Source organism: Pseudopipra pipra, chromosome 5, assembly GCF_036250125.1.
Source record: "Pseudopipra pipra isolate bDixPip1 chromosome 5, bDixPip1.hap1, whole genome shotgun sequence".
In the NCBI taxonomy this organism is placed as follows: domain Eukaryota; kingdom Metazoa; phylum Chordata; class Aves; order Passeriformes; family Pipridae; genus Pseudopipra; species Pseudopipra pipra.
In genome coordinates this window covers 28,771,204-28,784,263 of record NC_087553.1, presented here as the reverse complement: position 1 = coordinate 28,784,263, position 13,060 = coordinate 28,771,204, and the positions used below count along the sequence as shown (strand labels likewise).

The window sequence follows — 13,060 nt, the reverse complement described above, 5'->3', positions numbered from 1 at the left end:
TAAAATATATGCACAACAGGAGCAGATGGTGCTGTGCTAACCAGGTTATCAAAGGTGTGGATGGTGGTTTCACTATCTCACCGTATATTTTTGAAAAGAATGTCACCTGGAATATTAGCTTATAAGAGCTTTGATTTCGTTTGCAGGCTTCACCAAAATTTTAGAACTGTAAAAGTTATTGTAAGATAGGAAGTAGGCTACAATGTTCTGATTGTATGCTCTTTAGGGGGACAGGAAATGGAGGGGGGGTCATGGTGGGTGTTAATACAGAAGGATAGATGAAATTAAGAAAGTTTGGTGTTGCCAAACTGGCATTTTCCTAAACGGATAAAGCTTAAAGAGCTACTGATTAAAAAGATGTATTTAATTTGCAATAGCCCTTTTTACTGTGAATCTGACAGGTGGACACCAAAAGGTAGCATCTTTAAAGTCTTCATCTGTCACTACCTTCAATGTGTGTCAGAATTCAGATTGAGGTGATTTGAATTACAGGCTCTTGCTACTTTTTTTTCACATCTGGGAAAGGTTGAAGATATTTATCTGTAAAATGGTATGCATTCAGCAGGAACATGTATTATCCCTGTATTTTCATGGGGCTATGTTAGACTGCTGTTTATTAGTTCTTGTTAATAGCACAGTTGTTAGTTGTCAGCTAAAACAAAAAAAACCCTGTTCACAGACTGTAACTCAGAAGTATCAGTACTAGTTGAGCACATAAATTGCCATTAGGTGTCTGTAAATAAATAGTCTTCTGTTCACCCTTTATAATTGGAAGGAGCAGAGGTTTTCTATATGTTAATCAAAAGTCTGCGAGAATTGAAATCACTTATATCCAATTTCAAGATAAGAGTCTGTCTTTATCACATTTAGAGATTATTAATGGAAAATAAATATCAGTGGTTTTTAGATAAAACATTGCTAACAATTGCTTACATTGCAAGTAATGGCAAAATGAACGATTCTGGCTCGTCTTCATTGCAGCCACTGGCAGTGAAGTGAACACTTGAGGCTCTCTGCTGGTTGCTAAATGAAGGTATTTAAAGAATTGCAAGTTTAATTTGACCTTTTCCTAGAAGGCAGCTGGAGTCTAGTTTATTCTAGAGGGACCTGACCAACCTTGATTTCTGTGGCAGTGCTATTAGGTGTGTCACTTTTGCCTGTGTTGACAGTGTGCCTCGATCAACTTTGTTGTGAAACACAGTGAGTAGAGCCAAGGTCTAAAGGCTCTCCTTGGAAGTTTGATAGGAGCCACTGAGCTGACCAAAGGAGGGTGTTTCTTCAGTGTGGTGGTGCAGGTGTGCTGTTATTTGCATTATGTCTCTCTGCCCATAAGTAATAGCTGGGATGTTCAGTGCATGTCTCTTGCTTAGCTGGCTTCTGCACTTATGTTGTCATGGAGCACTATAATGAAAGGTATATGATCAAGATGGTGAAAAAATGGAGTTCTTGCCTCTTTGCTAACTGGAGAGCTGAACTGTGCTGTGCCAGTTTTATACCATGTAAACCACTAAAATGAGTGAAATCACCCTATGTTAGAAAAGGCATAGTTTAAGGTAGGTAAGGCCAATCATGGGTCCTGTGTTCAGTAACATTCTGCTTTTCACGAACCAGTGACAAGTAATTCTGTGAGCAGCTGCAGCTGTCACAGCATAGGCCACATCAACATGCCCTGCAAGCTTACCCTCCAAAGGTGGAATTTGGCCATGGAGCATGCAGAGTGTGGTGGCAGATCTGACTGTGCTTGGTCTTACAGCAAGCTGTGGCCAGAGCCTCCCTTTGCTAAGGGAGTTGCATCCTATGGCTTTAGCAGGCTGTGATTAGAAAGTATTACTAGGTGCGATTTGCAGAACTGGAATCTGGGGCAATACTGAGGACTTCTTTATTTTAAAAAACGGATGTGATGCTAGGGGTTATCGTGATAGTACTGGGCTTGGTGATGTTAAAGGTCTCTTCCAGCCTTGTGATTCTATGGTTCAGTGCAAAGTGCTGCAGAGCACGGGTCAAGGCCAGCCTGCTGGTGCCAGCAGCAGGCTGCCGCTGCACGGGGAGAGCTGGCGTTCGGAATGTCTCCGGTTTGACATTGCCTAGGGCAGGGCTGCGGGAAGCACGTGGGGTAGTTGGCAAGCTCCCAGAGCCGGGCGGCGATGGGGAAGGATCAGAAGTTGAGGCGCAGGGTTTAGCGCTGGAGGTGCGCTCAAACACCCGTAACTACCCGAAGAGAAGCGTGTCCCTGCCGGCGGAGCCTCGGCCATCAGTCCCCGCGTTACTCGGGGCGGTGCCGCAGCCCCGGCCCGCACTTACTCACTCACACTGACACTGGCCCCGCTCCCCGCCTCTGGCCGGGCGCGGCCCCGCCGCCGCGTGGAGCGCGAGGCGCAGGCGCGGGGCGGGAGGGCGTCGGCCGCGGCTGCGCGTGCGCGGCCGTTATAGGCGCCTCCGCCAATCGCGGCGCGGGACGTTGCGCGGCGGCCCCGCCCCCGGCCCACGAAGGACAAGGTGACGGCGCGGGGCCCGCCTTCAGCCTCTGCCGCAGCGGCTCCATCTTGCGAGGTGAGTCGGGGCGGCGCGGCGGGCCCTCCCGCCCGGTACCGCGCTCGCCCTGGGCTGGCGGGGCTGCCTCGCAGGTGCGGGGTGGGGCCCGGCAGTTGCGCCGTGGCGGGGTTTCCCGGTCCCACGCCATTCTGCTCTTGTCGCCCGCCTCAGGTCGCCATGTTCTCGTCCATCGCGCCGCTCGCGCGGCACAACCCGTTCTACGCGCCGCACTTCCAGCTGGTCCAGGACGGCGTGAGGAAGCGCCCAGCGGAGCCCGCGGAGGCGCCTGCCGCGCGCCGGGGCTTGGCGGCCGCATCGGCCGCCGAAGGTGAGAGCGGGACGGAGGGGCCGCGGCGGGGGTGAGGCCCCGGGGCGGCGGTGCCCGCGCTGCCCCCGCCGGTGCCCGCGCTGCCCCCGCCGGCCCACGCCTGTGTCCGCCGGGGCGGCGCAGGGAGGGTGAGCGGCCGGGAGGGGCTGGCGCTGGGCCTGTGCGTCCTCTTGGAGGACGAGGAAGGGCACAGGCGGGGGAGGCGCTGGCAGGCGCTTCCGCTCTCCCTGCGGGGTGTGCCGAGGGGCAAGAAGATTCGGAGTTACTGGGAAAGGACGCGGGAAGGTTCTTGTGCAGACTAATCACAGAGACCCCCGCGGAGTCTGTCTTGGGGAGCAGAGAGCGCTTTTTCTGTCTCTGTAGGGCCTGCAGCCTCGGTCACTGAGATTATAGGCCCGTACTTTTTCATCCCTGAGGAAGAGCAGAGTATGAATTTGTGGATTCAAAAGACCATATCTCCCATCCTCTTTTCCTTTTCCTCTTATTTTTTTCCCGTTTATTCACATCTGAACATCCAGATGTGCCTGCAGATGTTTTTGGGCTTTTGTTTCCTCCTTTTTTTTTGTGCCTAGCATTTGTAGAATATACACCAGATAACTGCTGTTTAAGATGCACATTAGAGTCAAGTGTTTCCCATATGTTTCCCGATCACTTTTGTGACTTCTAAAGGTCATACCGTGATAATACTTCTAGTATCACAAGCTGGGTAAGGTTGGATGAGCCCACAGTGGGTCATCTGGTCCAAGCTCCCTGATGAGGTGGGGTCATCCTAGAGCACATGGCACAGAATTGCATCCAAATGGTTCTTAGATATCTCTTGCGAGGTAGACTTCCACAGTGTCTCTGGACAGTTTGTTCCAGTGTGTGGTCGCCTGCACAGTAAAGAAGTTCTTCCTCATATTCAGGTGGAACTTTCTGTGCATCGGTTTCTGCCCACTGCCTCTTGTCCTATCACTTGGCACCACAGAGAAGAGCCTGGCCCCATCCTCTTGACACCTTCCCTTCAGATAGTTACAGACATTGATAAGATCCCATCTCGGTCATCTCTTCTTGATGCTGAACAGGCCCAACTCTTTTAGCCTTTCCTTACAAGAGACATGCTCCAATCCCTTAATCATCTTTGTTGCCCTCTGCTGGACCCACTCCAGGAGCTCCAAGTCTCTCTAGTCCAGAGGAGCTGAGAACTGGACACAGCACTTCAGATGCACCTCACTAGGACTGAATAGAGGGACAGGATTGCCTCCCTTGACCTGCTGGCAGTGCTCTTCCTGATGCAGCCCAGGATACCATTGGCATTCTTTGGCCCCAAGGGCACAGTTTTGGTCATGGACAGGTTATTGTCCACCTGAACTTCCAGATCCTTCTCCACAGAGCTGCTTTCCAGTAGGTCAGCCCCCAGCCTGTGCTGGTGCCTGGGGTTATTCCTTCCCGGGTGCAGGACCTTGCATTTGCCTTTGTCGAACTTCAGACAGTTCTTCTCTGCCCATCTCTCCAGCCTGTCGAGGTGCTTCTGAAGGGCTGCACAATAGTGGAGGTGTATATTAAAATTCTTTTAAGCTGTTAAAAGCTTAAAAACATCTTTTCATAAAAGAACTAAATGGTTTCAGCAAGCCACCTTTTCAAGTACTGTGATTATTGAAGTGTTTTAGAGCACTTAGATGGACATTCACATAATATGTGAAAGACAACTCAGTGTTGGATGTTACTTAATAAATTTTCAAGAAATTACTTCTGGCTTTTAGTGTAGTAATCCTTTTGCCAGCTAACTAAAGCCCTAAATCGCTTGTTGGTAAGCTAAATATATTCAGTAGGTGCACTTATTTCTTAAAAGCATTATGCTTAATCTTCATCCTGTTTGTAGGCAGTTGTGGTCAAAGGTGGCCAGTAGTTTTTAATCTTTGTAGTCTATTCTGCTGGGTTCATTATTTCACATACCAGTTGCTTCTCTGGCCTTTGTGTTGGAAGAAGAACGTGTTGCGGAAGATATCTGAGCTTGCACAAGGTCACACAAAGTCAGTACAAACCACAAGACCTTTTAAAGAGTTCAGCTCAGGGCATCAGCTATAACCCAGCTCAGAGGCAAAATGTTCTATGATCAGCTCTTGGAATTTGTCCTTAACATGTCAGATCAGCAGCAGAGATAAAAAGTAGTTATGATGTAGCTGTCCCAACAGTAGGCATATTTTTATGCTGTGTGTTTATATTTGAGTAGCTTTGTGGTGTTTGTGCTAAGTCAGTGCCTGGGTACGTTAGAATGACTTTCTTGCTCTCTGTACTACGTGTTTAGAGGTCTCTTCACAGGTAATGGTTTTTAGGACATTTGACTCTACCTCTAAAATAGAAAGTCTGAGATGTGCCACCACAAACTTAGATACCTCTAAAGAGCTCCAGCCTGATTGATACTGGCTTGCTTTTCTTAATTGCTGTTTTTGAACACTGAGCTGACAGATTAGCCTGAATAGTCATACAGCACATACCTAAAGCTCTACTTTTCTGTGGCTACTACAAAGGTCTGTCTCTGTTAGTTCAGGAGTGTGACTTCTAGCAGTAAATTACTGTGAAAAAGGGACTGCGAACAAACACTTCTGGTGTCTGGGCAGTATGGTAACTAGTGAAGTGCTGTTGTGCTGCAGGCGAAGGATAGCTGGACAGAACTGCCCCATACAGGTCTAGAGTCTGTTCCCTGATTACACCTGCACAGAATGCCTGGTGTAACCTGTCATTCTGGAGAGTTGTAAACAGACTACTGCTGTCTGCAAATCTGCCAGCTTAGCCAAGCTATTTTGGAGGTTTGTGTAAGTCCCAGATCGGCATATTTGCAGTCTTGAGCAGTATCTCAATTGACTGTTAACTGATGTCTAGCTTTAAGTTTAGGCTTAATATGCTGTCTGTGATTTGGTATTGGTTATTTTAGAATAAAGAAAAAATGATATTGTATTGACTTGGTAATTAATTTTTAAGAGTTAAGTGAGAAATGTGAATTTAAAATGTAATATATCTGGAAGATATGGAGGAAGAAGTTCCCTTAAAATAGCAAAGTTATGAGCTGAATAAGCCTGCTAGTGTTAACTGCTGCTCTATTGATACTGTTAAACATAATTGTAAATTTTTGTTGATGTTCGTAAAGGAATTTATTTCAGAATCAAAAAGAGTGAAGAAGCTTTGCATGAGATAGATTTTCGCTGTCTTTTGGTTTTCATTAGTGTTTCTGTGGAGATAGTTCTTACTAAGTTGGTGTAACTTTAATGACTTCCATTATATTCAAGTAACAGCAATGGATGTAATAGCAAAAGATTATGCCCTTTTACTCGGGGAAATATTTTCTATGTAGTGTATTGTTTTCTGGATGCTTATTAAGTATATTAGTTTTGGTGTTACTTATATAATTAAAATGTTAAGCATGGTTGCAGAACTGTGCTGCTACTTTATCCTTATTTTGTACTGTTAAATTTAAACTTGAATGAACAAGCTGTATATAAATTTGAGATTCTGTATTTGAAAGAAAATAAAACCTGTATAATCTGAAAAATACCTGAAAATACAGCTGCATAAACAAAATTCCAACACTGATCTTGTAGATCATTATAAGTCTCTACTTAAATACGGAAGTTACACTGTCATAGAATATTTAACCAAAGAAGCTTTGTCTCCTGAGTACTAGAGGGAATTGTTGGACATTGCAACTTTGAGTCATAATTTCTACCAGCAGCTTCTGGGGTTAATTTCTGTGGTTTAAGTGTGTTGTGAACTAAAACGTCACTTTCTTCCGTTGCTTGTTTAAAGGAACAAATTCAATTTGGAAGGCTTGGAATCAAATCTTGCCAGTCTAAAACTTGGTAATTTAAAGCAAGGGAATTATTTCTGTGTATAACAGTACATTTATACTCCCACAAACTTAAATGGGAGTTTATTTCAGTTTAATACTTCTGAGAAAGTAGCACTCAGTCAATTTTGGGTTTGTTTATCTTTGTTACCATTTGTGATTGATCATATGTATGTAATTTTTTCCAATTAACTAGAATACAGCTGTGCCTATGGCTCAAACAGATTCTTTATGCTTTGTGGCCTTGGTGGGATTATTAGCTGTGGAACAACACATACGGCACTGGTTCCCCTAGACCTGGTTAAATGCAGAATGCAGGTTTGTTCTGCATGTCAGTATGTGATGGCATTGAAAAAGCATGTTTAGTGTGGTATATTTAATCTACTAATGAATTGGAGGCATAAACTATACCTTGGACATCATTGTCCAACAGTGCATGGAGTTTATATAAAAGCATGGTGTGTCTTTATTTTTTGCTGCAGAATACAGTTGTGAATATGGCTCGCTCAAGTTTTATGCTCTCTGTGGCGTTGGTGGGGTCCTAAGTTGTGGCCTGACACACACTGGTGTTGTCCCCCTGGATTTAGTGAAATGTCGTATGCAGGTTTGTATAAACTTCAGTGTTTCTTGAACTTTTTCTTCTATATAGACAGAATATTAACAGTTTGCAGTAGGGATGCACTCTTTTCTGGATGACAGGAAGTGAGTAAACTTGAACGCTACTTTATCAAATCTGCTGCTGTGAGACTAGCAAAATACCACTTTTGAGAGAAGCAAAGGTATTTAGGATAATCTGGATGAATTATTTTTGATGACATTTTAAGGCACTTTTAACTGACTATATTTGCTAAAAGGAACCCAACACAGTGTTACTCTTGGCTGGCTGGTTGCTGTCTAGCACTATTCCAGTGCTTTTGGAGTAGGAAAATAGTATCTTTGGTGTTCTGCAGATCTGGATTTTAGCCTGGAGTGACATGCATGTGTAATTTTATCCATTAACACTGTGGATATCAATGCATGGCTTACGGATTGGATATTTTCTAACAATGCCACTTTGAGCAGAATGGCTAAAACTTGATTTGGTATCAGTAGGGCCATTGGTGCTTGCAGCTGGTTTCCTTGAAGTGCTTCTTGATTGACCTGAAAGGAGTGTCATTGCATCGCACTTAATTTGTGATACCAGCTTTGCATTAAAATCATTTAGTGAACAGCCATGGCTAAAAGCATACAAATAGATTTTCTCAGGCAAATCTACAAGAATGAAGCAAATTAAAGCACACTTCTAAATTTCTGGAAATACAGTAGTTAATGACTTCCTTGTAGCCTAGGCTGACACTGATTTAAAAAAATTACCAATTTTGTAATTATGAAACTCTTGAAATTAGGAGGGAACTATGAATTAGTCAGACCTACTGGTCACACTAGGAGTACTGGGTGATACTCTTTAAAGTTGTGTTCTTCTGGATGGCCTTTATTTAGCATTGTTTACCAGAGATGTTTTTTCACATACTTAAGCACTTGAAATTCTGGTCTCAAACTAGAAATTCTGTAACACATCAGACATGCTTGGCTTGGGCTTACCAGTCCTGGGTTTCTTACATGGTAAGGGTGGTGATACTTCCCTCTCCAGCACTTAAGGGGATGTTCAGGAGGGCGGGTTCCATGTGAATTCCAGGTATGATCTTGTAAAACCTGTCAGCATTTCTCTTTACAGATCCAGTACAAAGCATGTTACTAATCCTTCCTAAGTTCTCCAGGAAGAAACCTGTTGCCTGCCCTCCCATGTCTTTTTAAGAAGAGGTCACCTTTGCTATGGTTTAACTGAAACCAGGACACCTGTTACATAGCTAATAACTAAGCATGGTTCTGACTTGAACGTAGCCTCCTTTTACAGAGTGCCCGATGATATATCCAGTTTTCTGAAATAATGTCTCTTTTCAAAATTGACATGTTTAGGTGAAGTAGTTCTTGAGTAGGTTGCTGCCAGACTGCAAGACACATGCAGGTTGGCATGTGTGTCCCATAGCTTTTTCTGAAACCTTTGATTGGCTTTCGGTTTGATACCTCCCTTCCTAATGCTCTGAGGAACTGCTGGATGATGTCAAATATGAAAAGTAAAAGTGTGATGTGACTTAATTACCTCTTTAAGAATTTCTGTTAAATTATTTCCTTTCACGTGAAACAAAACTATTCAAGTCAATCTTTTTTTAATTTCTGAAAAGTTAATGAAATTCCAAAGTTTTGTGGGCAGAAAACAATTTGTATGTAGCCTTGTACTTTGACTTCACAGTAAAGTGTAGAAGTTGTCGAATACTCTTTGTTCCCCATTGCTCCATCTGTCTTTGACTGGGGGGGGGGATCAAACTGAAGGTGGGCAGAGAACCTTTTCTGATTAGGAATCAGGTGAATCATCAGGTTTGGTTTGTGGCAACACTTGAGTGTTTGTAGGTGTGACATGTAGAGTGGATGAGATTGCTCACAGGAGCTATCAAATTTTTAAAGAATCTGATCTATACATAACTGCACCATATTACCTCTGACAGTGTTAGAATAGTGATTTCAGTAAATCTGTTAGTTATAGTTGTATTGTTGATTTGGAGAATAAGCATAAAACAAAATTCAGACAATAAGTCAGGGTTTGAGACCAGCAAGTAACCATTAAGTTACATTACTGTAACCTTGTGGTGAGTATATCATCTGTCCAGGGAATTTTAGGAAGCCAGCTGTCTGAGGAATTTAAAAATTTTAAATTTTTGATGGGGGTGTGAGAAGGGAAATGGTAAGCTATATCAAGTATTTAACTGCCTATTCTGTTTAGGTTGATCCACAAAAATACAAGAGCATCTTCAATGGATTTTCAGTGACAATCAATGAAGATGGCGTTCGTGGCTTGGCTAAGGGATGGGCTCCAACCTTTATTGGATATTCCATGCAAGGGCTTTGTAAATTTGGTTTCTATGAAGTTTTCAAAATCCTGTATGGCAACATGCTGGGAGAGGTAAGCCTTAAGTAGTTTTTGTAAGTATTGTAGATATTGTATATTTACAATATAATAGTAATGTGGAGTAATCACAGAAGCATGATTCATTAATAAAAACGTGTGTTCACGTTCACTTCAGGAAAATGCCTATTTGTGGCGTACTTCGCTATATTTAGCTGCATCTGCCAGTGCAGAGTTTTTTGCTGACATTGCTCTGGCTCCAATGGAAGCTGCTAAAGTTCGTATTCAGACACAGCCTGGATATGCAAACACTCTGCGTCAGGCTTTGCCTAAAATGTTTGGAGAAGAAGGCATCTGGGCGTAAGTATCTCTCAGTTTTAATTTTTATTCAGGTTCTTGATGTTGAATATTTTTCCTTAAGAACTGTTGCTTTAATTCTGGCTTTAGCTTATAATACGTTTTGGTCTTTGTATTTTAAGATAACATACTTCAGGAAATCTGTGTTGAACTGGCTGTTAATTCCACATGCTCCTTAGATCCATCTTTGTGAGTATCTTTGTGCTGAGTTCTGCTGGATAACTTCAGTTTCTAGCAGTTCCAGTCAGAGATATTCAGCAACTTTCTGGTTGTACAGTCAAAGATGCTTGAGTCATTGGCATGTGAGAGTAACATAACTGCATGTTAGCTTTCTGTTCTGATAGAATTGGCTGTAGATATACCAGTCATTTCTCACTATCAGGACTTGGCTGGTATGCAGACATTAGCCTTACTGCACTGGTAGTATCAGTACTACATTACTGCAGTGCATTGTAATCTGAAAAGTGACTACAGAAACTGCTGTGCAGCCTGGGTATCAGGAAAAGTCTAATTTGTGTTGCTATTTTAAGGTAGTACTCAGGAACTAATACAGCTTAAATTTCTGTTCTGTAGGTATTGACAGCCTTACAATATCAGTATTTAGAAGCTTTATTCTTGATAATAACAATAAGCTAATTTATTTCAAGTTGGAAATGTACCTTAAATATTGAAGAAAACGAAACTAAGTTTGTCTGTTCTCTGATTAAGTTTCTATAAAGGTGTTGCTCCACTATGGATGAGACAGATTCCATACACAATGATGAAATTTGCCTGCTTTGAACGTACTGTAGAAGCTCTCTACAAGTATGTTGTTCCCAAGCCACGAAGTGAATGTACAAAAGGAGAACAGCTGGTAGTCACATTTGTTGCAGGCTATATTGGTAAGGAATCTTTAAGTCCTACAATTCATTAATGGACTACTGCAACTCTAGAGTCCTCTCTCTTCTCAGAATATTAAATAAACGTCACTAGCATGGGAGAAATTACTTGGAACTTAAATATATGCAGGGGAAAAAACTGTGTTCGGTCTGTTAGTGAAAAATGAGTCTGTAATAGGACAATACTCTTAATTGTTCCTGTATATTACCAATGTTGATGCCCAGGTTTAGGAACTGCAGCTGATTTAAGTGAAAAACTTGCATCTTTGTTAGTGTCGGGAAGGTTGAAAGGAAGGTAAGAGAAATTTGCATGGAACAAGGCTTTTCAATATCCAAAGACTCAGAAGGATTTTTTTAGCAAAAGAGTTACTGCGATAGCAGAACTGAGGTATTTTCTATTCACATCACGTTATCACAGAATCATAGGATCATTTAGGTTGTAAAAGACCTTTACGATCATTAAGACCAACCATTACTCCAGCACTGCCAACTCTACTAGTGAACCATGTCCCCAAGTGCCACATCCACACACCTGTTTTAAGTACCTCCAGGGATACCTCCAGGGATGGTACCTCTAATGCTTCCTTCGGCAACCTGTTCCAGTGCTTGGCAACCCTTATGGTGAAGAATTTTTTCCTAATATCCTATCTAAACATCCCCTTTGCAACCTGAGGCTGTTTCCTCTTGTCCTGTTGCTTGTTACTTGGGAGAAGAGATGGATGCCCACCTGGTTACAGCCTCCTTTCAGGTGGTTGTAGAGAGTGATAAGGTCCCTTCTGAGCCTTCTTTTCTTCAGGCTAAATAGTCCCAGCTCCCTCAGTTGCTCCTCATGAGACCTGTAGATCTTCATCAAAGTCCTTTTAGGATACCAGAACATGATGTCTGTGCAATTCATTAGATGTGGTTTCAGCTGGTTGTAATTAGTGTACACAGTAATGGTACAGTTAAAACACCACAGAACTAATGTCAAATTATTCTTTCAGCTGGCGTGTTCTGTGCAATTGTTTCCCATCCTGCTGACTCCGTGGTGTCTGTGTTGAACAAAGAAAAGGGCAGCTCTGCTTCACAGGTTCTTATGAGGCTTGGATTCAAAGGTACATCCTTACTTTCGTGTATTTTGGATCAAGTGTTTGTGGTGTTTTGGGGAGGATTTCTATTTTTCCTGTCATTTTATGCTACTCATGCTTAAATGTTTTGCTCTGCAGGTGTATGGAAAGGTCTGTTTGCTCGTATCATTATGATTGGTACCCTGACTGCACTACAGTGGTTCATCTATGATTCTGTCAAGGTTTATTTCAGACTTCCTCGCCCACCTCCACCTGAAATGCCAGAATCTCTGAAGAAGAAGCTTGGTCTAACTGAATAGACAACTCATGGACTGACTGCTGGCTGTCCCAGTGATGAGTTTCATGAAACTTTTATATATTTGACTATGTAGAAAACAAACTCTATATGATGTCATTATTGGCTGTGCCCTCATCTCACATGAGGGTTTAAATTCAACCACTGTCATTGCCTGAAATAAATGAGAAACAGAGTGCTTAGTGTCTGTTTACTACTGCATATGTAAGCTTTGTTTCATAGCAGCAAATATGTCAAATACTCTCCCTGCTTTCCTCTCCCCCACAAAAAAAAGTTTAAAAAATTACTCTCTTCTACAGATTAGGGATCAGAGAAGTGTTACTCTTCCACTTGTAACTAAACTAGGCTTTCACTGTTTCCAGAGAAGTGCCAAAACGTGTCCTTGTAGAACTGCAGAAACAAACTGCAGTCTTGTGCACTTTGAGTCCACTGATCATTTGCCTATAATAAGCTGTTACTGTAGAATACCTGAACTCCTGAGTAGCTGAGATGAGTCTGCAGTCCGATAGGGCATCCTGGTCATAATACTGGTGTTCCCCACAGAGATAAAAAGAATCTTATACATCCTAAAGCTGTTTCTGCCTTTGGATGGTCATCCCAACTTAACTAACTTATGATTACTTGACTAATTTTTGCTTCTCTTGGCTTTGAACCACACCAAAGAACTTGGTCCTTCTGGTTGTCCTGTGGAATTAAACCTCTTTAACTAAAAAAATGCTGATGTTAATAAAGATTTTCAAATATATCTAACCACTAAAAACTTAGTTCAGCTTTCCAATAAAATAAAAATGGTTTGTCTTTTATTTGAGAGTTAGAAAAACTTGCCAGCTTTTCCCTAT

The 13,060-nt window shown here is 42.5% G+C and overlaps 1 protein-coding gene and 1 non-coding gene across 3 annotated transcripts; both read left to right on the top strand.

Moving 5' to 3' along the window:
• The first annotated feature begins 2,393 nt into the window (after nt 1-2,393).
• SLC25A3 (solute carrier family 25 member 3) lies at nt 2,394-12,397 on the top strand. 2 transcript variants are annotated; one of them, XM_064655390.1, is made up of 8 exons: nt 2,394-2,550; nt 2,704-2,860; nt 7,166-7,287; nt 9,502-9,681; nt 9,803-9,984; nt 10,690-10,862; nt 11,843-11,953; nt 12,065-12,397. In XM_064655390.1, the coding sequence occupies exons 2-8, from the start codon at nt 2,710-2,712 to the stop codon at nt 12,223-12,225; spliced, it is 1,080 nt and encodes a 359-aa protein (XP_064511460.1). In that variant the 5' UTR covers nt 2,394-2,550; nt 2,704-2,709; the 3' UTR covers nt 12,226-12,397. The 2 variants fall into 2 exon arrangements, with proteins under 2 accessions (XP_064511460.1, XP_064511459.1); XM_064655389.1 differs by lacking the exon at nt 7,166-7,287 and adding an exon at nt 6,880-7,001.
• Nucleotides 10,147-10,386, top strand: LOC135415323 (small nucleolar RNA SNORA53). Its single transcript, XR_010431085.1, has one exon. It is a non-coding gene; the product is annotated as a small nucleolar RNA SNORA53 (small nucleolar RNA).
• Nucleotides 12,398-13,060: the final 663 nt, after the last annotated feature.